Source organism: Notolepis coatsorum (genome assembly GCF_963971535.1).
Source record: "Notolepis coatsorum genome assembly, chromosome: 19".
NCBI classification, from domain to species: domain Eukaryota; kingdom Metazoa; phylum Chordata; class Actinopteri; order Aulopiformes; family Paralepididae; genus Notolepis; species Notolepis coatsorum.
The window spans coordinates 14,632,575-14,658,501 of NC_140183.1; the positions used below are offsets into that span (position 1 = coordinate 14,632,575).

General features: G+C 40.8%; 1 protein-coding gene across 1 annotated transcript in view; it reads left to right on the forward strand.

Moving 5' to 3' along the window:
* The window catches only part of LOC311246385 (uncharacterized protein), a gene marked incomplete at its 3' end in the record, with an annotated part of 143,016 nt that extends 120,828 nt beyond the window's left edge, over positions 1-22,188 (forward strand). Inside the window, exons 9-14 of the mRNA XM_084336544.1 lie at positions 7,441-7,728; positions 7,828-7,908; positions 9,607-9,723; positions 19,980-20,095; positions 21,065-21,158; positions 22,172-22,188. Coding sequence (XP_084192670.1) covers positions 7,441-7,728; positions 7,828-7,908; positions 9,607-9,723; positions 19,980-20,095; positions 21,065-21,158; positions 22,172-22,188 — 713 coding nt within the window. The remainder of the gene's footprint in view (positions 1-7,440; positions 7,729-7,827; positions 7,909-9,606; positions 9,724-19,979; positions 20,096-21,064; positions 21,159-22,171) is intronic.
* Positions 22,189-25,927: the final 3,739 nt, after the last annotated feature.

Sequence of the window (25,927 nt, forward strand, 5' to 3'; positions counted from 1 at the left end):
GTCAATGTGCGGCTCTTCCATCCATAAAAAAAAATTAAAAAAAAATATTTTACTTAATTTTTTTTTTTACTTTTTTTTTTTTTTTTTTACTCATTCCATAAGGACGTAGAATAAACATTTTTATTTTTTTTTAAATGGTCCATTTGCATGTTCTTGGTATCTGAATCTAGGGACATATATGGATCAGTGTCAGAAATAGTGTGTCTGTTACTAGGCTTGAGTAAATTGTAATGAACCAAAGGAGAATATCAATTCTATTTAAAAAAAAAATTATCTTTGACTGTGAATAACACCATGCTAAAATTGACCAGACCTGAAAAATCTAAGCAAATGAATAAAGGGAAGATGATTAAACAGAAGGTTTTGTAGATACAGTACTGAATTCTGCCATCTTTTTTATAATGTAAATTTCTCCACCATTTTTCATCATATTGCAACACCGTTTTTTGCAAGACATTCACAGAAAGGTAGAGAAACTAACTGCGTTCTCTTTTATGGCAATAACGTTCAGGTTTGTGGGAGATAATCCGAAAAAATAAGAGAAATTAAAAAGTAAATCCAGAAGTCAGATGATTGACAGGGGCTGGTGTGAGCTGGGTAGGGTAGTTTTTCGAAATTTGAAAGCCCTGAGTCTCTTCCTTCAAAAGACTACACTCACTTTTGGCTGTGCCACTTCCTCCTGTCAATATGCGCCGGTTTCCGACTCAATGCCCTGAGATTTCTATAATCTTATATTTCACTAATAACAGTTAAAATAATTGGTAAACAAACGTAATGCTGAAAATATACACTTTTACTGTATATCTCGGGCTTAAGAGGTTAACCCTGTGAGGCCCAAATTAAAAAGAAATTAGCAACTTCAGAGGCCAGAGGGTGGGACATATAAACACATTTACTATAAAATAGCATTGTGAGGCTGAACAACAGGACCAATTGACTATACATGTGCTTAAAGGGGAACTATCTTATAAATGGCCTTTTTCAGTGTTTACCATTGTTTCTTAGCTATGTGGACTTATATTAATATGATATATGTCTCTAATTCTCATATTGGCGCATTCTTCCAATTCTCCTCTCACAATATTCACCCTCACTGAACTGAGTCATCTGAAAATGTGCATATCTGTGATGTCAGAGATTTCTCAGCTGCATAATAATGTGGCAGTTGATGTGGCAGTTCAGTTAAGCCTCAAAACGGCTTAAGATCTTGAGGTAGAAAAATGCGGTTTTTAGTACTTGATTAGAAATACAAAACAATGCATTTTTTTTGAAAAAAACCTAGGTGTTCCATAGACTCACATGAATTGTGTAAAAGTGCCCAAATAGTGAAAGAAATAGTAAAATAGTTCCCCTTTAAAAATTTTGAAATAAACATTATTTTTTTAAATGGCTAAAAGTGATTTTGTAATTTTGCAACCGTGGGTCTCACAGGGTACTTTTAACCCTGTGAGGCCCAAATAAAAAAGACATTAGCTACTTCAGAGGCCAGAGGGTGAGACCTATAAACACATGAAGGGTGCCGTGACTGAAAAAAAAGGTTGAGAAACGCTGGTATATGGTGTGGCTCTTTGTGGTACCACAGTCATTTTTGTGGCTCTTAGTCTCTGACTGGTTGGCCACCCCTGGTCTAGCTGAATATAGGGTCTAGCTGCAGGGCCGGAGAATCCTTGCTGGAGCTGGAGGCTACTCAAGTATACACACAGACAGTGGAGCTGTTTGCGGATAGCAAGCATTTTGACTTATTGCGTGGTGGCGATGTCTCGCAGATAATACAACTACAAGTATGATTATATAATATATATTTTATTTAAAAATTTATTTTTTTTATATAAAATATATATATATTTTTTTTTAATCAAAACATTTTTGGCAGGTAAGAAATATGCTTGGCGGGTAGACTCTTCCCATCTACCCGCCACTGGCCGGTGAGTCAAAAAGTTTATTTCGCTCCCTGGGTGACATATAGAGTCGTAGGGAAAGAGGATATCTTTGCTGAGGTATGGGACAGTTTTCTACACCTGACTGAACGGTCTGGGGACAAATTATTAAGGTGGGATTACAATGGTATCAAGGATGAATGTGAAAAAGGGGATCTGATCTGATGGTACTTGTACTTTATATTGTATTATGTATGTATATGCATAGATTTTATGTCTGGATGGTGTATCTATGGAATGGCCACCGTCTCTATCACACTCTCATATGCGCATGTTTAGCCGCATACACGTATCTAGGATACACATATTCGTATGTGTACATAATAGATTTACACACACTCATATGCACAAGGCTGAGATATACATGCCAGGGGCACACATACATGCACATACTCATTTATAGGAAATAGGCATACACACACGTACATATACACATAGTTGAAGCATAGGCTCTCACTTACACATATGGGGGATATACACATACATAGGGGACACACACATACGTAGCTGAGACGCACATACATATACATACCTGAGATACACACTCACATAGGGGGCAGAGGCACACATGGATACGAGACACACACAAGAGGTAGGAGTACAGTCACACACCAGAAAGATGCACACACACACACACGTATGAGGCATGCACACATACTTACGTGATACACGTACCCACGCACATATATCTGAGACACACATGCATGCATGCTCTCATGCACACCTACATATATCTGAGACGCATTCTCTCACATGCAATATGGAGAAGGATGGCATCCCGATAGAAGATGCAGCACATACCTGCTTGCAGGTAGATCGGTCTACATGTAAAGTATGTGCATCAGGGATATATATGCACAATGTATAGTATTTTTTTTAGTAAGTCTTTTTTTAATTTCCATGTCAGTTTTTAATGTATTTGTATGAGTCTTTTACATGTTTTGTATGTTCTTACAAAAAAAGAAAAAAGCAAATCTTGGACGTTGCATATTGTGATGTAGAAAGATATGTGTTGAATATTGGAGAGATTTGTGCAAAAAATATAAAAAAAAAAGGGGGGGCTACAATTCCAACAAGGTTCACCTGATATGGATGTGAACTTTGGATGATGTCTGCACTTTAACCTCAAGGTCATTGTTCCATTTCAAATCCAATGTGCTGGATTTGAGAGACAAAACAGCTAAATGTTTCACTGTACTGAGACTTACTGACATCATATGGCATCATATGAGTGTGTTGTTGATGACGGTATTGTAAAAACCATACCTTTCAAGATGTTACTGAGTTGCAACTAGGGGGTGGTCCTGATGGGGGAGTGAAAATAAAAGCAAAAAAGCCATTTGCTGTAATTTCCTGCAACTTAAAAACATAATTTCAATAAGTTCAGTAATTTCCAAAGTAGTTATTTAGTTGTATAAGGTTGCACAATAGTTTAACACGACACACGAAAGCGCACGCACACAGTGGAACCAGATGACTGAGCAAATTACATATTAGACAATGATGCGTGTTATGGAAAATATTAAAGGACAAAAGATGAGCTGTTTTGTAATCATTCTGAGTCGTTATTAAAAAATAGACGTTTATTTCACTGTGGCCACAATGAAAGGACAGTTTACAGACAGATACATCATGTTCACACACTAGCGTCTGACCATAAAGTGACAAAGAGCTCTGGTCAGAACGTACATTATACACAGAAATAGACGTAACATTATACATCAGATATGATGATGAATAGTAGATAAAAATGGTTCCCAGTTACGGGAAGTAATAGCACAACCTTGCTTTGGCTGGCTGGGAAGATAACCTTGGTACTATAATAATAATAATAATAATAATGCAGGACCTGTTCAGAGGTCTTTAATTGGCATGCAATTATCCTCAATGTTAGCGGTTAGCACACACGGTTAGCACACACACACACCGGAACACACACGCATGCATTGTTTTTTGTAGGATCGCCGATGCGATTCGTCTCTGCGCTTAACCCACTTTCTGACCTTTTAAAGAGACACACACATTATACTAGCTGGCCATATTGAACCAGTCAAGCTGTACAAAGATAAAATGATATCTCCTCAACACAGATCTATAATGACATGATAATATTTCCTACGACATGCGTCTGTTTCTAAGCTGGCCAGAAGCTTTCACGGCAGATTTCTTATTTGTATTCATTTCTTTAACACATGGTGGCCCTGGTGCACTGTCATAGTGGCGCTGCACCCCTATACCTTGTTTAGGGAAAGCACTGCCTTTGCATGGATCCATGACCAGCGTAAAGTCGTAAACCTTAGAAAACTGAATTCTCCAGCCCTACTTTCTTGGTTGTAGCTTAGGGGAGAAATCTATTCTAGACCCATTTGTCCAGGATCATAGAAATAACATCTATTTCACTATATTCATTCCTAATTTAGACCCATTTTATATCCCATACCTACTAAAGTTTCAAGTTTTGTTTAATTTGTCACATATAGGTAGGCCTACATACACATTATAGTGAAATGCTTGGTTCTGTATGACCCTCCTGAGATTGTGCTTCATACAGTAATACAGTAAGAGTAAAAGAGTAAGGATCGACTCTATAGGTTACATACCACTAGGGGTGGGAATCACCAGTTTAATCATGATACGATACGATATCGATTCTTTGGACAACGATACGATATTTGCCGATATCACAAAGTCTCTCACGATACAATACGATACGATTAGATTCAGGTGCCTGCGATCGATATGAGATGATATCATATGCCCATTTAACACAATCAGTAACATTTAGATCAACAAAAAAAAGGTAATGAAAATATCATTTGACATTTGTATTTTTGAGCTCTTCCAGACATTTAAAGGAAAATCAATCTATTGTTTTTAATACAAATAGACCTCCTGTTCACTGTAAAGTGCCACGTTTTTATATATTGAGCTTTAAACTTTAAGCTACATTTTTTGGAACTCAAAACTCACAACCTCCCTCTCCCAAACCGTTCCTACAACAATTTGTTGATGTTGCATGATCATGTATAGGCCTACATTTATTATGTATTATATTGTTTATGTTTAAATAACATTTAAATAACACGGAGCTACTGCTGTTGTTCTTGGGCGGATATGAGACTCGCCACAGGATTTTCAAAATAAGAGTATCGATATGAATCGATCTTATTACATCGCATCGATCCGATTCGATTGTTGATAATTACATCGATGTATCGATCTGGATCGATGTATCGTCCCACCCCTACATACCACTGGCCAACCATGGCTTAGTTACTATATTTATACCAGCAAGACTTATTACCATAGTATACAGTATTTATCAAGCATGGCTTACTACCAATTATTTATACAAGCATGACTTACTATAGTATATATTTATACCAGCATGACTTGTATTTTTACCAGCAAGACTTACTACCATATAGTATATTTATACAAGCATGACTTACTACCATAGTATATTTCTACCAGCAAGACTTACTACCATATAGTATATTTAAACAAGCATGACTTACTAGTTACTACCATAGTATATTTATATCTGTTCCACCTTTTATACCTTTATCACTCTATAGCATAATTATACTGTACATACATCAGTCTCTAGCATATATTACCAGTAGCTTGTTATATATTTATTAGGGATGCACCGATATGAAAATTGGCCGCCGATACCGATACCGATTGTTCAACTAACACTATCGGCCGATACCGATACCGATATTTGTATATTTGTATATAAGTATTTGTAATTTTTTTTTTTTTTTTTTAATTTTTTTTAATTTTTTTTTTTTTTTTAATGAAACTACTGTATATTTGTATGTGTATGTTTGTATTTGTAGGCCTCTTTACTTACTTAAAAAAAGGAAACATCAAGAAATATGTTTATGGTATCACTATCTCTCTCCCAGTATCGTCTTGCGGCCTGCAGAGGGATACTATTTTCTCAACCAGAGCTTTCAACCAATGCAATGGAACCATTCTTGCGGCCTGCAGCAGGATACTATTCTCTCAACCAGAGCTTTCAACCAATGCAATGGGACCATTTTTTTTATTGACAGTCGATTCGGCCAATTACGCCACACCGGTGACCGCTAGCACCCACCTCCTGCTGTCCTTACCACCAATCGGCAAGCGTTTATAAATTTTTCTACTTCCGGGCATGTTCTGTTTGCGAGAGCAGAACACATTTAACGTAGCTACCGGCGCTCCACGCATGACCAAATGAGACATAATGATTTTACTGCAACAAATGTTATAATAAAACAAAGCCTTTCTATACATTTGTCTGGTTGAAAACTTTATTAACAGATTGCAGAATGTGTAGTTGGGTACGGAATGAGCAACGGAATGGAACCGAGCTATGAACGTACTAACGGAGTAATGCCTTGTTTACTGCTATCTTCGGGTAAATAATATGCTTGTTATTGAACGTGTAACACTTCATTTTAACAGCAGATACTTTCTTAAATGCCATCTTCCCGAGAGAGGGTGTTGACGGGGAGTTGTGTTATTAATAGCATTGAACAGCTAACCGAAAGCTAGCGTTAACTATTGTTAAAGGTTTAGCCATAACGTTACCTTGGCTAAAGTTGCGGCTATTCATAATGCAGCAATAATGACTGCAGACCTGCAAGCAAAGTACAGCAAGTTGACAAAGGAGTATTCCAACGCAAATCACATTTTCACCAGTAACGTTAGTCTTGCATCTAATAGCTAATAACGTAGCTACGTTAGCTGCCCGGCCCGCCGACCGGCGCTCCACGCATGACCAAATGAGACATAATGATTTTACTGCAACAAATGTTATAATAAAACAAAGCCTTTCTATACATTTGTCTGGTTGAAAACTTTATTAACAGATTGCAGAATGTGTAGTTGGGTACGGAATGAGCAACGGAATGGAACCGAGCTAATGAACGGACTCGGAGTAATGCCTTGCTGCTATGGGTAATAATAATATGCTGATGTTATTGTCCGTGTAACACTAACTATATAACGCTAATGCCACAAAACGAATGCCTTGTTAATCATAAATAGTTACTTTGATGCAGTAGATTGTGTGTGTGTGGGGGGGACGGCGGGCGTTGTGCAGGTAGATCGCGCGAGTGAACTTTTTTTTTTTGCCTTTTGACGCTACACAAATTGATGGGTATTTATCGGCGACTGCTATCGGCACATTTGAGCTTATCGGCCGATAGGCCGATAGCAGTCAACAAGGCACTTATCGGCCGATACCGATACCCGACCGATATATCGGTGCACCCCTAATATTTATATCACATTTAATCACTTGTACATTGTATATTGTTAATGCACTTTACTGTTACATTTGCACTCTGGTTAGATTCTTGCCATTGACAGTACATTTGAATCTAATCAAATCTAATTTGTCCAAGATCATAGAAATAACATCTATTACAGGATTTTCATTTGAACCACTTCTTTATATGTTCGGATTAATGTAAAATGAACTGACAGTTCCTCTTATCGTCCCCAGAGATTCCTGTGAATATGGCCTCCCCTTGTCACCCCTCACACCTCGGGTTGAGAGAACCATCTAGCAGCCTCTCTGACTCCTCCAGAACACAAAAACACAGCCATGCAAGTGTTGAAGTTAAGTTGGAAGAAGATGAGGAAGATGCAGACTACTTTGATACAACATCACAAAAATACAGCCATGCAAGTGTTGATGTTAAGCTGGAAGAGGATGAGGAAGATGCAGACTACTTTGATACATCACAAAAACACAGTGATGCAAGTGTTGACGTTAAATTGGAGGAAGATGGTGAGAATGCAAACTACTTTGATACAACATCAGGGCTGAGTGAGGAGAACACTTCATAGCCTTTCTGACTGCATAACAACCCCATACTCTTTGATGCAGATGACAAAGTGGTTCCACATGCAGATGAAGATGACGAGGATCATGGCCATGGGACAGCAACACCAAAGATAGGTTATGGAAGTAAGTGGATGAATGGATTGCTTGATTGATTAATTCATTACAAACTAAATTCTGAAATATACACGTAATCCCTTTAATAGTCTGCTCAGCGATTTGGAAGAGCACATTTTGAGTCACTATCTCTCATTGAAAAATGTGTTGAACTTAACTCAGCCTTATAGACCTGTTCGCTGCATACGTCAGACTCGGTGTGCGCGGGCCCGACCAAACCGCATCGGTGGAGCTTGCTTGATAGAAGACAAAGAGCTGATGCAGAGAGGATGTGGAGCTCTTGATTACAAGTCTGCTGAAGGGGTACTTGCAGTCAAATGGTATGACAACAAATGTGTCACGCTCCTGAGCAATGCCTGTGGGATCAAGCCTCTTTCAAGTGTCCCAACGGTGGAGCAAAGACGACAAAGCGAAGATCGCCGTCCCATGCCCATCACTCATTCCTGCCTACAATCAGCACTGTTCTTCCTGCGCCCCAGGACAGCTCACTCAGTGAACATGCACCACTCTCCTGTCAATGAATGGGGCTCTGACTTTATGAAGTGATGGCTTTTTAATATTTGTGTGAGCTCTTACACCTACATGCAGGTTATATTCTAGCATTGCTAGGTGTGAACCATAATGAAACCCTCATTTGGGTGTAAGAGCTCACACAAACGCCTGGCTTCATGAAGTCATAGCCCTGTTCATTGTCTATGCTGCAGCCCCAGACTTTACATCCCAGTGACATCACAGATCGGAGGGTTCTCTCCATGATTTCTAGCTTTAGGAGAGAGCGGTGCATGTTCACGAATACTGACTGAACTGTCCTGTTCCTCAGAAGAAGCTTCTATCCCCAGGCCATCAGGCTGCTAAACGAACAATAAACACTATGCAACAACCATCAAATGCACACAGCACACACACCCACACGCACACACTCACTCAAACAAACAACACACTGCAGCACCCACTCTCCACACTTTAGATCACACAAACACACTTTACACTTTATATTTATTGATAAAGGATTTGCACTACAACTCGTACACCTACTGTGAATTGTACCTAAATTGCACCTCGTCCCATTTCTGCCTTGCACTATATAGTATTGTATATTAGTACACTGCACAGTATTGTATATTGTATGGTAACTACGTCTATTCTGCATCGAACATTGTACATATGTCTAAACTGAACACTGTGACCTCATTTTTTTACTTCTAATTTTACTATGTTATTTTATTTCATACTTATCTTGTCTTGCACAGTCTCTGGAGCGTAACAGTAAGAAGCATTTTGTATAAAAGTATTTGTACTTCTGTATGACAAATATTAAAGAAACTTGAAACTTGAGAAACTTGGGGCACAGGAAGAACATACACAAATTATTTAGATTTTTTGTTATCAATTGTTTTTATTGAGAAAAACAATAGTCATTACAATAAGAAACGCACTAGCCTAAAGGGGTGTTTCACGAGGTGATGTTGTCGAGGAGTGAGGTAAAGTCTATAAGTAATTGAAGTCCATCTGTTTGTGGTTAGGGTTTTTAGATGTGTTGTCCCAGACAGTAAACCAATCAATCTCGCCACACAGATGTTTCAGATCTCTTTCACATAATGTGGATTCTTACAATGGGTGACATTCCCCTTATTATAATTTACCCCCTCTATTGACTTACCAAAAATAAACATGTCACTGAAGGGCTGCTTGTTTGTATGACAACAGATCCACCCAGCAACCTACTGATGAGACTGAAGAAAGAAGAGGCTCAGGACACACTAGAACCAACCATGGATATTTCCACTGGGCTGAAGGAGGAGCCCACAGACCATCAGGATATCGGTATGTTACTTTTCTTGTTCTTGTCTTTATTTTCTCTTGTTGCCCATCCTCTGCTCCAGCACATTTGTATTAGTCGTGTAACCATCTCAATACAGAATTGAAAATAAATACATTTAAAATAATGAATAAATACAATTTACATTCAATAAGATTAGGGATGCACCGAAGGGGAAATTCTTGGCCAAAACCGATACCGAAAATAGGGAACAGTTGGCCGAAAACCGAATGCCGAAAGGCCGAAAATGTTTAATATAAATATATATATAATGTATTTTTTTTTCAGCTACCTGATTATGGCAAAAGACATGATTATGGCAAAACTTAACTTAAATAATATTAATAATCGCTATTATGGGCCCATAAAACATTTATTCAGCACTTTTGAATGCATACATTAATTCCAGACTGAATGCTGAAAGATTGTACAATTTAAACATTTTCTCTTTGCATACAACAAAATGTGCATTAAAGTCAAGTGCATTTTCTTTTCTCTGTAGGATAACTACAACAAAGTGCATTCAGAACAAAGCCAAGGTGCTTTAAAACTGCATAAAGATCTGCATAAAGACACACACGAGAGGGATAATGGCTTATAGCAGACTTAATGATGTTACTGTAGTGGCTACTGTCATAATTCATGGAATTATGGAAGGACTGTTGTATTTACTACATTTCCCGTGACTCTTAGCGGGGGATGACGTAGCTTACGAGAGACGAGTGAAAGAGGACCGGAAGCGTTGTTAACTAGCTTAATGCTAACGTTAGTTTAAAATGTTTTAACTAGGGATGTCCGATATTATCGGCCGATATTGGCATTAAAATGTGATATCGGAAAATATCGGTATCGGTTTTCAAATATTTTTATTTTTATTTAATTTTTTTTTTTACATTTCTATAACCTTTATTTACCCAGGCAAGCAAGTAAGAACAAATTCAGATTTTATTTATTGTCAAAAGTATGCATAATGTTATGTTAATTACACAACAAGACATATGTAATGTTAATTACCTGAAATTATTCAGTTTTTTGGGGGGGGAAACCCTGCATATATCGGTATCGGTTGATATCGGTTGATTAAGAGTTGGACAATATCAGTATATCGGTACCATCCTGTCTCAAAGCAGTGTGTCCCAAGTAGGGTTGGGCACCGAGAACCGGTTCCTAACTTCCGGTTCCGGAACCGGAAGTAGCATGTTTGCATTTCGATTCTTACATTTTTTCATTTTTTTTTAAACTTTGTTAATTAATACCCTAGTTACAGTACAGCAACCAAATTAAACTGTATCAAGTCAATTGACAATGTGAATAGTATGAAAAAAATAAAGGATACAAAAAAAAATATTATAATCTCCTGCGAAATAAGCTGTGACCTGTTTTGACCTGCACCTAGAGCCATATGAAATCCGCGTTCACGGAATCGTGGACGGAATCACGGAATTGACCAATAAAAATGGAATCAACTGCAAAACGTGGAATATTGCAGAATTTGGCCTAATCTGGACTGAAATTCCGATTTTGGGTGGAACGTTTGTTGCAAAGCAAACATGACCGGGGAGGCGGGGTTCACTGCGTGTTACACACAACACAGCGGTGTCCAAGCGTCTGCCGTCTCGCTGCTTCGGTGTTAACTAGGGATGCCCTGATCACGTTTTTTGCCACCGATACCGATCACAGATCGTCGTGAGCCATATCGGCCGATACCGATCCGATACCGATCGTTTTTGATTAAAAAGAAATTACAATTTATTTTATATAAAAAGTTTTTTTTTTTTTTTTTTTTTTAAATATATATATTATATAATTCGACTTGTACTTGTATTATCTGCGAGACATCGCCACCACGCAACAAGTCAAAATGCTCGCTATCTGCAAACAGCTCCACTGTCTGTGTGTACTCTAGTAGCCTCCAGCTCCAAAAAGGATTCTCCGGCGCTGCAGCGGGACCCTATTGGTAACGTTATGCTTTGGTCATTTCACATTCAGCAAGCCCTCAGCTCGAATACGCATTCAATCAATGTTATAAGACATTGATATCAGGAGCTATCTGTAGCTACTGCTAGCCGGCTAGATGACGTTAAGACAACTATTTAGTTCAATCGGACATTTAGTTTTGAACTGTGAACTAACGTCAGCTAACGCAAGCTAACGCAAGCTAACGGAGATATCAACATGGACTACTAGACTTCCTGGGGCATTTGTTGATATCCGGAGCTATCAGTAGCTAGCCGGCTAAATACCGTTAGACAATGCCTACTAAAAGTGAATAGTTGACTGGGCAATTTTGTTTAAACAGTAACGATAGCTAGGTAGCTAACGTTAGCTCAGGTCGAATGCACTATCTAGACTCAGCAGAGGAGGTCCGCCTCCTCTGTGTTTACAAACTCTACACGGGTACGGGCGGGGCTAGGGAGGAGGAGCAGTTTGCAGGTCCTGTGCGTCTGAGACAAGCGAGTGAGATATCCACTTGATCAGTTTCCGCGATCGGCGAATATGACTAATTATCGGAATTCCCGATCGCATATTTATACTGATTATCGGCCGATAACGATCTATAACCTTTATTTACCCAGGCAAGCAAGTAAGAACAAATTCAGATTTTATTTATTGTCAAAAGTATGCATAATGTTATGTTAATTACACAACAAGACATATGTAATGTTAATTACCTGAAATTATTCAGTTTTTTGGGGGGGGAAACCCTGCATATATCGGTATCGGTTGATATCGGTTGATTAAGAGTTGGACAATATCAGTATATCGGTACCATCCTGTCTCAAAGCAGTGTGTCCCAAGTAGGGTTGGGCACCGAGAACCGGTTCCTAACTTCCGGTTCCGGAACCGGAAGTAGCATGTTTGCATTTCGATTCTTACATTTTTTCATTTTTTTTTTAACTTTGTTAATTAATACCCTAGTTACAGTACAGCAACCAAATTAAACTGTATCAAGTCAATTGACAATGTGAATAGTATGAAAAAAATAAAGGATACAAAAAAAAATATTATAATCTCCTGCGAAATAAGCTGTGACCTGTTTTGACCTGCACCTAGAGCCATATGAAATCCGCGTTCACGGAATCGTGGACGGAATCACGGAATTGACCAATAAAAATGGAATCAACTGCAAAACGTGGAATATTGCAGAATTTGGCCTAATCTGGACTGAAATTCCGATTTTGGGTGGAACGTTTGTTGCAAAGCAAACATGACCGGGGAGGCGGGGTTCACTGCGTGTTACACACAACACAGCGGTGTCCAAGCGTCTGCCGTCTCGCTGCTTCGGTGTTAACTAGGGATGCCCTGATCACGTTTTTTGCCACCGATACCGATCACAGATCGTCGTGAGCCATATCGGCCGATACCGATCCGATACCGATCGTTTTTGATTAAAAAGAAATTACAATTTATTTTATATAAAAAGTTTTTTTTTTTTTTTTTTTTTATAAAATATATATATTATATAATTCGACTTGTACTTGTATTATCTGCGAGACATCGCCACCACGCAACAAGTCAAAATGCTCGCTATCTGCAAACAGCTCCACTGTCTGTGTGTACTCTAGTAGCCTCCAGCTCCAAAAAGGATTCTCCGGCGCTGCAGCGGGACCCTATTGGTAACGTTATGCTTTGGTCATTTCACATTCAGCAAGCCCTCAGCTCGAATACGCATTCAATCAATGTTATAAGACATTGATATCAGGAGCTATCTGTAGCTACTGCTAGCCGGCTAGATGACGTTAAGACAACTATTTAGTTCAATCGGACATTTAGTTTTGAACTGTGAACTAACGTCAGCTAACGCAAGCTAACGCAAGCTAACGGAGATATCAACATGGACTACTAGACTTCCTGGGGCATTTGTTGATATCCGGAGCTATCAGTAGCTAGCCGGCTAAATACCGTTAGACAATGCCTACTAAAAGTGAATAGTTGACTGGGCAATTTTGTTTAAACAGTAACGATAGCTAGGTAGCTAACGTTAGCTCAGGTCGAATGCACTATCTAGACTCAGCAGAGGAGGTCCGCCTCCTCTGTGTTTACAAACTCTACACGGGTACGGGCGGGGCTAGGGAGGAGGAGCAGTTTGCAGGTCCTGTGCGTCTGAGACAAGCGAGTGAGATATCCACTTGATCAGTTTCCGCGATCGGCGAATATGACTAATTATCGGAATTCCCGATCGCATATTTATACTGATTATCGGCCGATAACGATCGGTGGCCGATCGATCGGGGCATCCCTAGTGTTAACGTCATCAAGAAGCTAAGAAATTCCGCAATAAGCCCTAAATTCAGAGCAGAGCAGTATCCTAATGACTTTTATGCCTCCGGCGATAAGGTGTTTTGCAAATTCTGTCAACGTACCGCGGACTGGACCCGCAAAATCACTATTGTGATTAAATAGCTATGTAACGTTACAGTACATACGACTATAGATGTAAATGATAGCTTCTTGCTAAATTTTGTGCACCTATCTATTTGTTTAAGGCAAACGATTGTCATTACACACTGTCCTTTATAAACGAAATAAACTTAAATAGCTATGTAACGTTACAGTACATAGGACTATAGATGGAAATTATAGCTTCTTGCTAAATCTAGTGCACCCATCCATTTGTTTAATGCAAATGATTGTCAGTACACACTGTCCTTTATAAACGAAATAAACTAAACTAAAGGTGCCTAAATGATGCATTACTATATTTCATCACAATACAGGGCTGTACAGTGCGAGATATATGTTGCACGTGCTACAGCAACATCGGTCTATGCGATGAATGGATTTACTTCAGTAGCACTGGTGCGATAGGCATTCGGTTCATATCGATACTCTTATTTTGAAAATCCTGTGGCGGGTCTCATTTCCGCCCAAGCGCAGCTCCAGCTATAATATCTATGGCTCCGGCAGCTAGCAACGTTTGGTTCATATCGATACTCTTATTTTGAAAATCCCGTGGCAACTCGGCGAGTCGTATCCGCCCCTGTCCGTGCTAATGTCTGCTGGCATTAAGCAGAGCAGGGCTACACAGCAGTGCGTCTATTTTGCGACCCGAAATAAGTCTGTGCTGTTTTCTTCCTCACAACGGGTCAAATGCATCTAACATGCTTTGCATCGTCGCCATTCCTTTATGCCCACATCGCCCGAAATTAACGTTACGTTAGTGTAAGCTAGCAAGCTAATCCTGATAGGCAGAGCCATAGAGAGAACAGCAGAAAGTGGGGACTGAGGAAAGGGAAATGGGGGGGGGGGGAGCGGCACTCTCCCTTTCTCTGTGTGTGTGTGCGAGTTTGGAAAGACGATGCAGTCAGGAGTATATCATAGTAAACGATAGGTTATGAATATAACCGTAGTTCTATGAATGCTAGTGACGCTCAGCGTCATATTGCACATATCTCGCTCCAGTGTATATGCACTGAATAACTTTAAAAATGTACCTTTACATACCAACATCCGTCTGACCACACCCCCATCTGCTACCTACATAAGCAGGGGTGGGGCCACACTCATCTCCTTCCCAAAGAATTTCACCACAATGAAAGATCAAGGGCTGCAGTGGTGTCCAGACGCTGAGCGTCACTAGCATTCATAGAACTACGGTTATATTCATAACCTATCGTTCTATATCATGCTAGCTTCCGCTCAGTGTCATATTGCACAACAGGAGCTGAGCGGGAGCTAAAAGCTTGACAAATGTACCCCGCTGAGGCCCCCCACAACCATCAGACCGGGGAGGACCGAGCCCCCCCGACCCTCCCTAATGGAGGATACCCTCCCTATTGGAGGACGGGAGGGAGACGGATCCGACCGTGCGAAGAGGAACTCGAGCAACTCAACGCACAGGGTGAGCAGACCGTGGCTTGATCCCACGACTACGCAAATGCACAACCCGCATGCCACCAGGGAACGAACGGAAGGAACAAACCTCGTTACCGCCCCCAAAATCACGGGGTCAAGAGCAAACTCAACCCCCGTGGCAAGGCCGTAGCAGCGGAGCGCGAAGGAAGACCCAGACCCAGAAGGGACTGGAGCCCCCCGGAAAAAAGGGGGCCCGGAGAGGTCAACGACGCCACAGCATCAAGACCTCACCAGGCGGTCACTAGTGACACCGCCCCCCACATCGCCAGCGTATTTGGACAGGGCCCATCCAAGAGCGGGCCCTTCCCCCCACTAGCATGCCGCCTGGCACACTGACCCTGGCACACTCAGGCAGTCAGCATGGCTGTAACTCGAAGCACTCAAGAGGCTACACTACAGCGGGAGCAGGCAGCGCACTGGGGAGACGACCTCCAGAAGAGGTCGATCCCTCAATCCAGGCAGCAGGCATTTGACCCGAGCCTGGAGCACTGCGGACGAGACAGGCGCCAAAGGGGTCAACTGAAAACAGCACCCCCGGCGGAAGGGGCGTATGCTGGCATTGTTGCGCACCATGACAAAGCCTCCACCAAAAAAAAAACCACCCAGAGGGGCCGAGGCAGAGAAGGCTGACACGATTGGCAGACGTCATGAACGTGCAGGGGCACACTCAACCGGGTAACCCGGGAGTTGACTCCGCTCCAACACACCAGGGAATCAACCACCCTCTTGGTACCACATGCAGTGGTTGTTCCTATAACCCCTCAAGAAAAAACTCAAACACACCTGCGGGTATACACTGGCTATACCGCAGTACAAGTGTTTCAGTTTTCAAAACGGGGTTATCCCAGGCCTACGGGTCGACGAAACACAACTTTGGACCGGGCCCGGCAGACCGGGAAGCACACAGGGATGCCAGAGGAGGTCCATAAGACCACCCCAACAGCCCCCTCTTCGCCATGCGTAAGAGAGGGGCGAAAGGAAGCACAGGGTACAACATGTACCCAACAAAGGGTCTCCATAACGCCCAACCCTGTGACACCCGGGCCGACCCGGCATTTTTCCCCCCGAAAAAAGCACAAGTCCCTCAGGGTACCAGAACAGAAGATCTGCGTCCCCGGCGGACAACGGGTTAACTAACCTGGACCAGCGTGACCAGACTCAGTCCTTTGCCCTAATCACGCCGACATCCCCACTCCAAGAGAGGGGGTAGGTACGCGTGTCGATCTAAAACATGAAAAGAGGGCGCCACCCAGATGGTCCCATTCGTACCGTGCTCAGTGGCCCACGCCAAGGGCGTGAGAAACCTCTACCTATGTTTTGATCTATTCCGTTAACATCTCCCAGATATAAACGAGAATTCGTCGAGACCTAGTAACAGTCGCTCGGAAGAGAAAACCTCGATCCCAGTTGCCCTATAAAAACGCCGTTTTAATAATGAGCAACCAAGGCGTACCAGCCCCATGCGTGATTCTTATCAGAAACACCCCGAGCCAGCACTATGTACGCGTCGAGACCCAAACACATGGATAGTCTAACAAGACACCAGACATTGTTCCTCCAAGTCGCCTGGGAGAACGACAAGGAGCCGTCGTGCTTTATGTTCTTTCCTCTTTTTATTAAAAAAGAAAGAAACACAGACTGACATGAATCCCACGTGACGCGGCTGAGGGTAAAATTGTTTTCCTTTTTACATCCCGCCACAGGGAGGAGACGGGAATCCCCAGAGAGACTTCCCACGCGAGCTGTATAGATTGAAAAGAAATATTGCAACATTGAGCTATGTAACACTTGGGTTAGGGCTCTCCGAGGAGGAGGCACCGAACCAATACACACTCAATAATCGAATTGAATCGAATACACATACAATAGAGCAGAACTCCTTTTTGAAGTTCTACTCACCTTGACAATCTGAGGAGGAGGCTCTGAAACTCTGAGGAGGCTCCCTCACTGGGAAGGAGAGTCCGAACTCACAGAAGGCACTTCTCCCTGAGGAGGAGCTTCGTGAGGAGGAGCTCTGACAACTCCCTGAAACAGATCCATAACATGGAACCTGAACAACTCACAGAAGTCTTACCAATAGAAACACGCTCAGTGACGTACTCTATGGCGGGGGAATTTCCGCGGTGCACACGCCCAATTTTTCAGGGCGTGGGACCAGGAAACCCCCCCCCCCCACCCTGTAACGTGCCAAACAGCAACGTGACAGGAACCCCTGACCAATCAGAAAAGGGGAGGAAAGGTTTACCAGTTCACCCCTTTACGACCCCTCACCCCTGATACGATGTAATGACAAAGTAGAGCATGACCCAGTCATAGCATGCTACATGAAGCATCTAACAGCTTCACATAGCTCATGTGCTAACCTGCTATCTGAGTTTCACTAAGAAAAAAACACAGAACAGAGAGGGCCCCTTTAAGAGCCCCGGTACCAGACTTACACATGTGCTTCTGTGGGCCAACCTAACCCAGTTGTAGATCCCAACGACACACACAACCCTTCATCACAACAAAAAATGGCAAAAGTACACTCTTACTACAGAGGAACGCCGTTTTTCATAACGAGAGAGACATAAGTCCTCGATTACGTATTGGCCACAGGCCTTGCTAAGCACACATGATAAGTGACCAAACAACCTTTTCTTTAGGAAAAGAATAGTTTCTCAAGCGGAAGCACAACCCCAGCAACTTAAGCTGAGGGTTACATCGTATCCCCACAAACACAGTGACACAATATATTGTAAACAAACATGTCTGAGAGGAGGGGGGGAAGCCCCAGGGAAACCGGGGGGGTCACCCCTCCTACCTTACCCTTGATACGACCAGGTTGAACAGGTACCCCTGTTAATATGTGAACATGCTGTTCATTGTCATCACAGGCTGAGAAAAAGATTCATTCCTCAATCACATGTCACTAAGCATAGCTTCACAGGTTAATTAACCCTCTTAGTTGTGAGTTCACCCACGTTACAAACGTTACATGAACACACATGTTCTCATCACAACTAACCAGTTCATTTTCACACATGTAAAAAACAACGCTGATTTCTATGGAGAGAGAAGCTATACCAGTGACAAGACAAATCACACACAACACGCGTCGTATCCTCAATGTATTGCAGCAACACACGTTTTGGAAACATCGTTATTACAAAACATTTAGAAGGGAAGAAAAGAAGAAGTGTTTAAAGTCCGGTCAGGACTCCTACCTTCACCCTGAGCGCAGGCCGAGAGGACTGTAACACTGGTCAACGGGACACAGAGTCGAACCCGGCATCCTGTTGGTATGTAAAGGTACATTTTGAAATGTATTCAGTGCATATACACTGGAGCGAGATATGTGCAATATGACGCTGAGCGGAAGCTAGCATGATATAGAACTGAGGATTACTGAGGATGGACAGATAATGTTGATATTCAAATATAAAAAAATAAATAATAATAAATGAATTCATGATCAGCATGCAACATAAAATAATTGTAGAAACGGTTTGGGAGAGGAAGGGGTTTTAGGTTGCGTGTTGTGAGTTCCAAAATAATTTACTTGAAGTTTAAAGCTCAATATATCAAAATGTGGCACTTTACAGTGAACAGGAGGTCTATTTGTATTAAAAACAATAGATTGTTTTTTCATTTAAATGTCTGGAAGAGCTAAATATATTTTTTTCAAATTATATTTTCATTAACTTTTTTGAGTTGCTCTAAATGTTACTGATTGTGTTAAATGGGCTTATGATATCGTCTCATATCGATTGCAGGCACCTGCATCGTATCGTATCGTGGCAGATATTGGCAAATATCGTATCGTTGTCCAAAGAATAGACAAAAATGTCATCCGTTTTCGTCGACTAAATCTAGACTAAAACAAAAAAGACAAAATTTAGACAAAAACTGACTCAAAAATGCTCAGACATTTAGTTGACTAAAACTGACTAAACGAAAAATAAATGAAGATGACTAAACATGATGAAAACGAAAAAGGAGCACTTGACACATGACTAAGACTAAAACTAAAATGAAAATAACTGCCAAAATTAACACTGACGGCAAGCCTATAGAAAAAAATTCTATTTAATAATAATTATTATAATAATTATCATAAATATATAATAAGTGTAAATTATTATTAAAAAAATTATTATTATAATAATAAAAAGATTATAAATTAAATTATAAATATATTTTTTTCTGTTGTACCGAACCGTGACCCCAATACCGAGGTACGTACCGAACCGTGGCTTCTGTGTACCGTTACACCCCTACTGTATATGTATATATGTGTATGTATATTTGGATGTGTATATATTGATATGTGGGACTTCAGACCCCAGGAAGACTAGCTGGTGCCATTGACATCAGCTAATGGGGATCCCTTTTAATAAACAAAAAAAAATGACGGTTTTCTCAGTTTCAGAAAAGGACACAGACTGGTTTGTAATCCAAGGTTATGAGGAGCTTGGAGAGAAAAGTGGAGCTAAACTACAGACAAGACTCTTGGAAATCCCACTTAAGAGATTGTCAGCGGTAAGATGGGGAAGAAAATATTACATTGGGAGTTGTTTTGCATAATCCATTTGCAGATAAAAACTGTTACATAATAAAAATATAGATATACTGTATTAAAAAAAAAGAAGAAATGATTGCTTGCCTAGTCTCGTTCTTGGCTGGGTCTTGCTTAACTAAGCTTGCCATGTCTTGTTCTTGGCTGGGTCTCGCTGAACTAGGCTTGCCTAGTCTCGTTCTTGGCTGGGTCTTTCTTAACTAGGCTTGCCTAGTCTTGTTCTTGGCTGGGTCTCGCTTAACTAGGCTTGCCTAGTCTTTTTCTTGTCAGTGTCTTGCTTAACTAGGCTTGCCTAGTCTTGTTATTGGCTGGGTCTAGCTTAACTAGACTTGCCTAGTCTTGTTCCTGGCTGAGTTGAGCTTGACTGGGTGTCTGTCTGTATGTATGCAGTGCTGCTCCGTGACATTGAGTAGGATATTAAAATGCAATACAAGCAAATACGAGTTTAAGTTTAAGTATGTCGCCCAAACACGTATATATACGTGGTTGGCCATGAATGTGTTATTTGCTCCCCAGAACAACACAAACTAGGAACAACAATGATATTGTTACAAGGACAGATACAACCACAATGTCATATTCATATTGCAGGCTGCCTGTTGGGTTATTTATCTCAGTATTGGGTTGGCCATGAATGTGTTAATTGCTCCCCAGAACAACACAAACTAGGAACAACAATGATATTGTTACAAGGTCAGATACAACCACAATGTCATATTCATATTGCAGGCTGCCTGTTGGGTTATTTATCTCAGTATTGTATTAATGTTGGCCAGTTTTCAATTACCGCCCTTGGAGCAGATTCACTGTTAGATCACATCAACAACTAAATTTGGAGCATACAATTTTTTTTTACTTGAGAAATACAAACTGAAAGAATGCAAAACACACAAAATCTGAACTCTTCATTGGTGTACTTTTCTCTTCTCCAGGTACAATTGCTGCATTGCTCCCCAACAAGCAGAGATATGAATGAGTCAAGGCCTCAACACAAGCACATTCATACAGGAGACAAGCCCTACCACTGTGACCAATGTGGAACACGATTCAGGACCTCTGAAGGCTTAAAGATACACCAGCGCATGCATACAGGAGAGAAGCCCTACCACTGTGACCAGTGTCAGAAGAGCTTCAGTCAATCTGGACACTTAAAGATACACCAGCGCAGTCATACAGGAGAGAAGCCCTACCACTGTGACCAATGTGAGAAGAGTTTCACTGCCTTTGACAGGTTAAAGAAACACCAGCGCATTCATACAGGAGAGAAGCCCTACCACTGTGACCAGTGTGAGAAGAGCTTCAGTGAATTTGGAAACTTACAGATACACCAGCGCAGTCATACAGGAGAGAAGCCCTACCACTGTGACCAATGTGAAAAGAGCTTCACTACCTTTGCAAAGTTAAAGAAACACCAGCGCATTCATACAGGAGAGAAGCCCTACCACTGTGATCAGTGTGAGAAGAGCTTCAGGACCTCTGGAGAATTAAAGATACACCAGCGCATTCATACAGGAGAGAAGCCCTACCACTGTGATCAGTGTGAGAAGAGCTTCAGTCAATCTGGAAGAGTAAAGATACACCAGCGCATTCATACAGGAGAGAAGCCTTACCACTGTGACCAGTGTGAGAAGAGCTTCAGTCAATCTGGACACTTACAGGTACACCTCTGGAGAATTCATACACCAGCGAATTCACGAGAGAAGCCTTACCACTGTGACCAGTGTGAGAAGAGCTTCAGTCAATCTGGACCCTTACAGGTACACCTCTGGAGAATTCATACACCAGCGAATTCATACAGGAGAGAAGCCCTACCACTGTGACCAGTGTGAGAAGAGCGTCAGTAACTCTGGAGACTTAAAGACACACCAGCGCATTTATACATTCTTTTAAGGGGTCTTAAAGTAGATAATAACCTAATTGATAGTGATGGAGTCTATGGCCAATGTTTTCAACCGTTTCTTTATTGAGTCTGTACAACTGGCAACTTATTTTAAACCAACTGAGTTATCTTCTGTGGAACATCGTAATGTTCTTTCTAGTGCTGTCAGGCGATTAAAAAATGTAATCTAATTAATTACAGGATTTGTAATTAATTAATCTAATTAATCGCATTTTAATCGCATAACCATTTTATGCCTGATATTCTATATTCTATAATCATATTTCAAATTGTCCGGATGCCAGAATTCAGTACTGTATCTACAAAACCTTCTGTTTAATCATCTTCCATCTATTAATTTGCTGAGATTTTTCAGGTCTGGTCAATTTGAGCATGATGTTATTCACAGTCAAAGATAAAAAAAAATTTATTGATATTCTCATTTGGTTCATTACAATTTACTCAAAATAAAATGTTCATTCAATCAATCACCGCGCAGATTGATTGATTGAATGAAAATGTTATTAACAGATTGCAGAATGGGTACAATACAGTACGGCTCAATACACACAATTGTTAAGGGGATGCAGACCAGAGAAAGACTTTCGTCTTGTTTACATCAGGGTCCCCCATTTTCAATTCATAATGAATTGTAAGGGTGCACCTTGCACCGTGCAATCCATTCTTTGTGAATCTAGCCCACAGTATTTCTGACACTGGGAATACATTCCCTGAGATTCATAGATGTCCCTAGAATCAGATACCAAGAACATGCAAATGGACCATATTAAAAAAAAATCTGTAAATGTGTATTCTACATTCATATGGAATGAATGATACAAAAAAAATATTATAAAAAAAAAGAAAAAAATGTGTAATTAATTTTGAGTTAATTTTCATAACGTGATTATTTGCTGTGTAATTAATTAATCTAATTAACGCGATAAACTGACAGCCCTAGTTCTTTCAGATGATTTTTACATCAAAGAGGTATCCAGTGATGCAGTTAAAAAGATAATAGTGAACATGAGTAACTCAAGGGCAAAGGATATTGATAAATTATCTGCTGATTTTATTAACTCATTCTGCGCCAAACCCGAGATTTCTCGTATTTCAAATCCTTTATTTTATTTTTATTATGTTTTTGGTAAGATTTTTATTGTTTTTTTCTCCAGGCAGTCTGGCAGAGAGAGAGATGAAGTATGGGAGATAGAGGGGGAAGACATTCGGCAAAGGTTGCCGGGTCCGGGAGTCAAACCAGGGACGGCCGTGTTGCACCGCAGTGCTGTACGTGGTGCGCCACCCTGGCACCCTCGTATTTCAAATCCAACCGTTGAGCGCCAAACCCGAGATATCTTGTTTTTAGATCCTTTTTTCTTTTTTTCAATTTTCTTATTCTAAACAGTCGCACGGACCTTTGTGACTCATCTAAAATGTTCCCTATTGTTAGGTTTTAGTGAGTTTTTCCTTACCTTCGCGTGGGGTATGTCTGGGAATGCTTGCATTCTTTCATTTATTTGCATTTATCTTAAATCTTTTGGACCTTATGGTGCTCTTGTTCTGTTCTTGACTTATTGTTATGTTTTCTTCTTGACTTGTTTAAAGAAGACCTGTACGGCCCATGGGGACATTAACGTGTGTTGTCGGGCCTTATAAATAAATCTGATTTGATTTGATCTGAGACCTTGACATTGCAATGACGATTGAATCCCGCCAGGTGGCAGTATCGCCTGCCTTATGAACATGCATATGGGCCAGCTTAGTGTGGGTGGCCCCAGCCCCCAAACAACTAGGGACTCTACTAGTAATAATAATAATAATGGATTGGATTTATATAGCGCTCTTCTCTGACTCAGAGCGCTTCACAGAGTCCATTATTCGTTCATACACAGTCATACCGGTGGTGGTAAGCTACAATTGCAGCCAGAGCTGCCCTGAGGCAGATTCACGGAAGCATGGCGAATAATCATCGCCTACGGCCCCTCCGACCACCACCAACATTCATTCACATGCATACACATTCATACGAGGCAAGTAGGTTAAGTGTCTTGCCCAAGGACACAACGGCAGTGGGATGGACATGGGCTTGAGCGGGATTCGAACCACCAACCCTTCGATCATTGGACGACCCGCTCTACCCCTGAGCCACGCCGCCCCACAGTAGTAGGTTGCGAGCAGCTGTGAGCAGGACGACAATGGCGATCGCCTAGACTAGAGCGAACTATTGGATATTATTAAAAAGACTAAATGGATTATATGGATGATAAGGTGTGTTTCCTAATGTTATATGTATTGATCCTGTTCTGATTCAAGACACTTGGACTCTAAGTGAGAAATGGAGTACCTCTAAAACAAAGGTCATGTCTATTTTACGTTTACTTTACCGAAACTCCATCCTAAAACATGCGTTTGTATGATCGCAGCATCGGAAAACAACTATACGCATTTATTTGTTCATGTTCAACAAATGATTCATAAAATATCTATAAATCATTTGCAGAACACTATTCATGAAGTGAACACTATTCATCATTAACAAATGTGTAATACAGTTTGTTCATTATTTGTTGACTTTTAACTCCCCTGGCTTTTATGAATACAGACACGAGGCAAAGACCAGACTTGTCTTTTCATGTTTAACAAATGATTTGTTAGACAGTCATTAAACATCTATAAATCATTTGCAGATGCTATTGTGTGCCCTAATCTAAAGTGAACACTATTTATCATTAACAAATGTGTAATACTTTTTCATCACGTTATAAATGTTCTAGACAGCTTTCGGATCCACCCTTTGTGACATCAAACAGTGACAGAATTAGGACTATAGATAAATGCAATTTTATTAACAAAAACAATGCAACAACCAATAAACATGGTTTATAATCAAAAAGAAAAATACTTGAAGACCTCAGCCAACAGCACAGGAAAGGGAGAAGTTTCCTTGCCTTTTGTAATTCTTCGACCTCAGCCGACAGCACAGGGTGATCTTTAAAGGAACACACCAACATTTTGGGAAGAGAGACAAGAAGAGAGAGACAAGAAGATAGATACCAGTTTCCTCGCTGTGTGTTCGTTCAGTAGAAAGCTATCCGGCTGCATGTTAGCCTAGCTTAGCACAATGAATGGAAAAGGACATGACCAGTTATCCTTCGGAGAGGTGTTAGTTGTTCAATGCCTAGGCTAACTGGCCATGTCCGCTTCCATTCATTGTGCTAAGCTAGGCTAACGTGCAGCCAGATAGCTTTCTACTGAACGCACAAAGAGAAACTGGTATCTATCTTCTTGTCTCTCTCTGGAGAAGACGATAAGCTAATTTCCCAAAATGTTGGCGTGTTCCTTTTAATTGCCATAACATAACTACTCAAACTACAAACGTTGTAACATAGAATTTCACCCACTCCTGTACTTTATTTCCTTTTCAGGAAAGGGAGAAGTTTCCTTGCCTTTTTTAATTCTTCGACCTCAGCCAACTGCACAGGGTCATCTTTAATGACATTTGCACAGTGCAATGCAAATGTCTGCAGCTTTTGCTGCCTTGAATATCCCTTCAGTAGTTCACCATATCTATCTGGTGAGGCAATGGCCAGCTCTGGTATTGGTGCACTCGTCACTACTGTGTTTCTATCCACCCCAACATGGTTATAGGACATGGCGAGATTCGTCCCTCTCCTGTAGTGCTGCAGGACCTTCTGGTACCTCTTGAACACCTGGTCTGGATGTACTGCTACAATGGAAAAGTCAAAACAAAAAGATAAATGAAGTATAGAACAGCTAGTTCCAACCATACATTGAGATTGGCCAAGAGGCATTCTAAACTGTGCCAATATGATTAAACAGATCATAACTTCCAGAATTAACTGGAATGTCAATTGATGGGAACATAGCATAGCATCTCTCAATCTCTGACTCCACT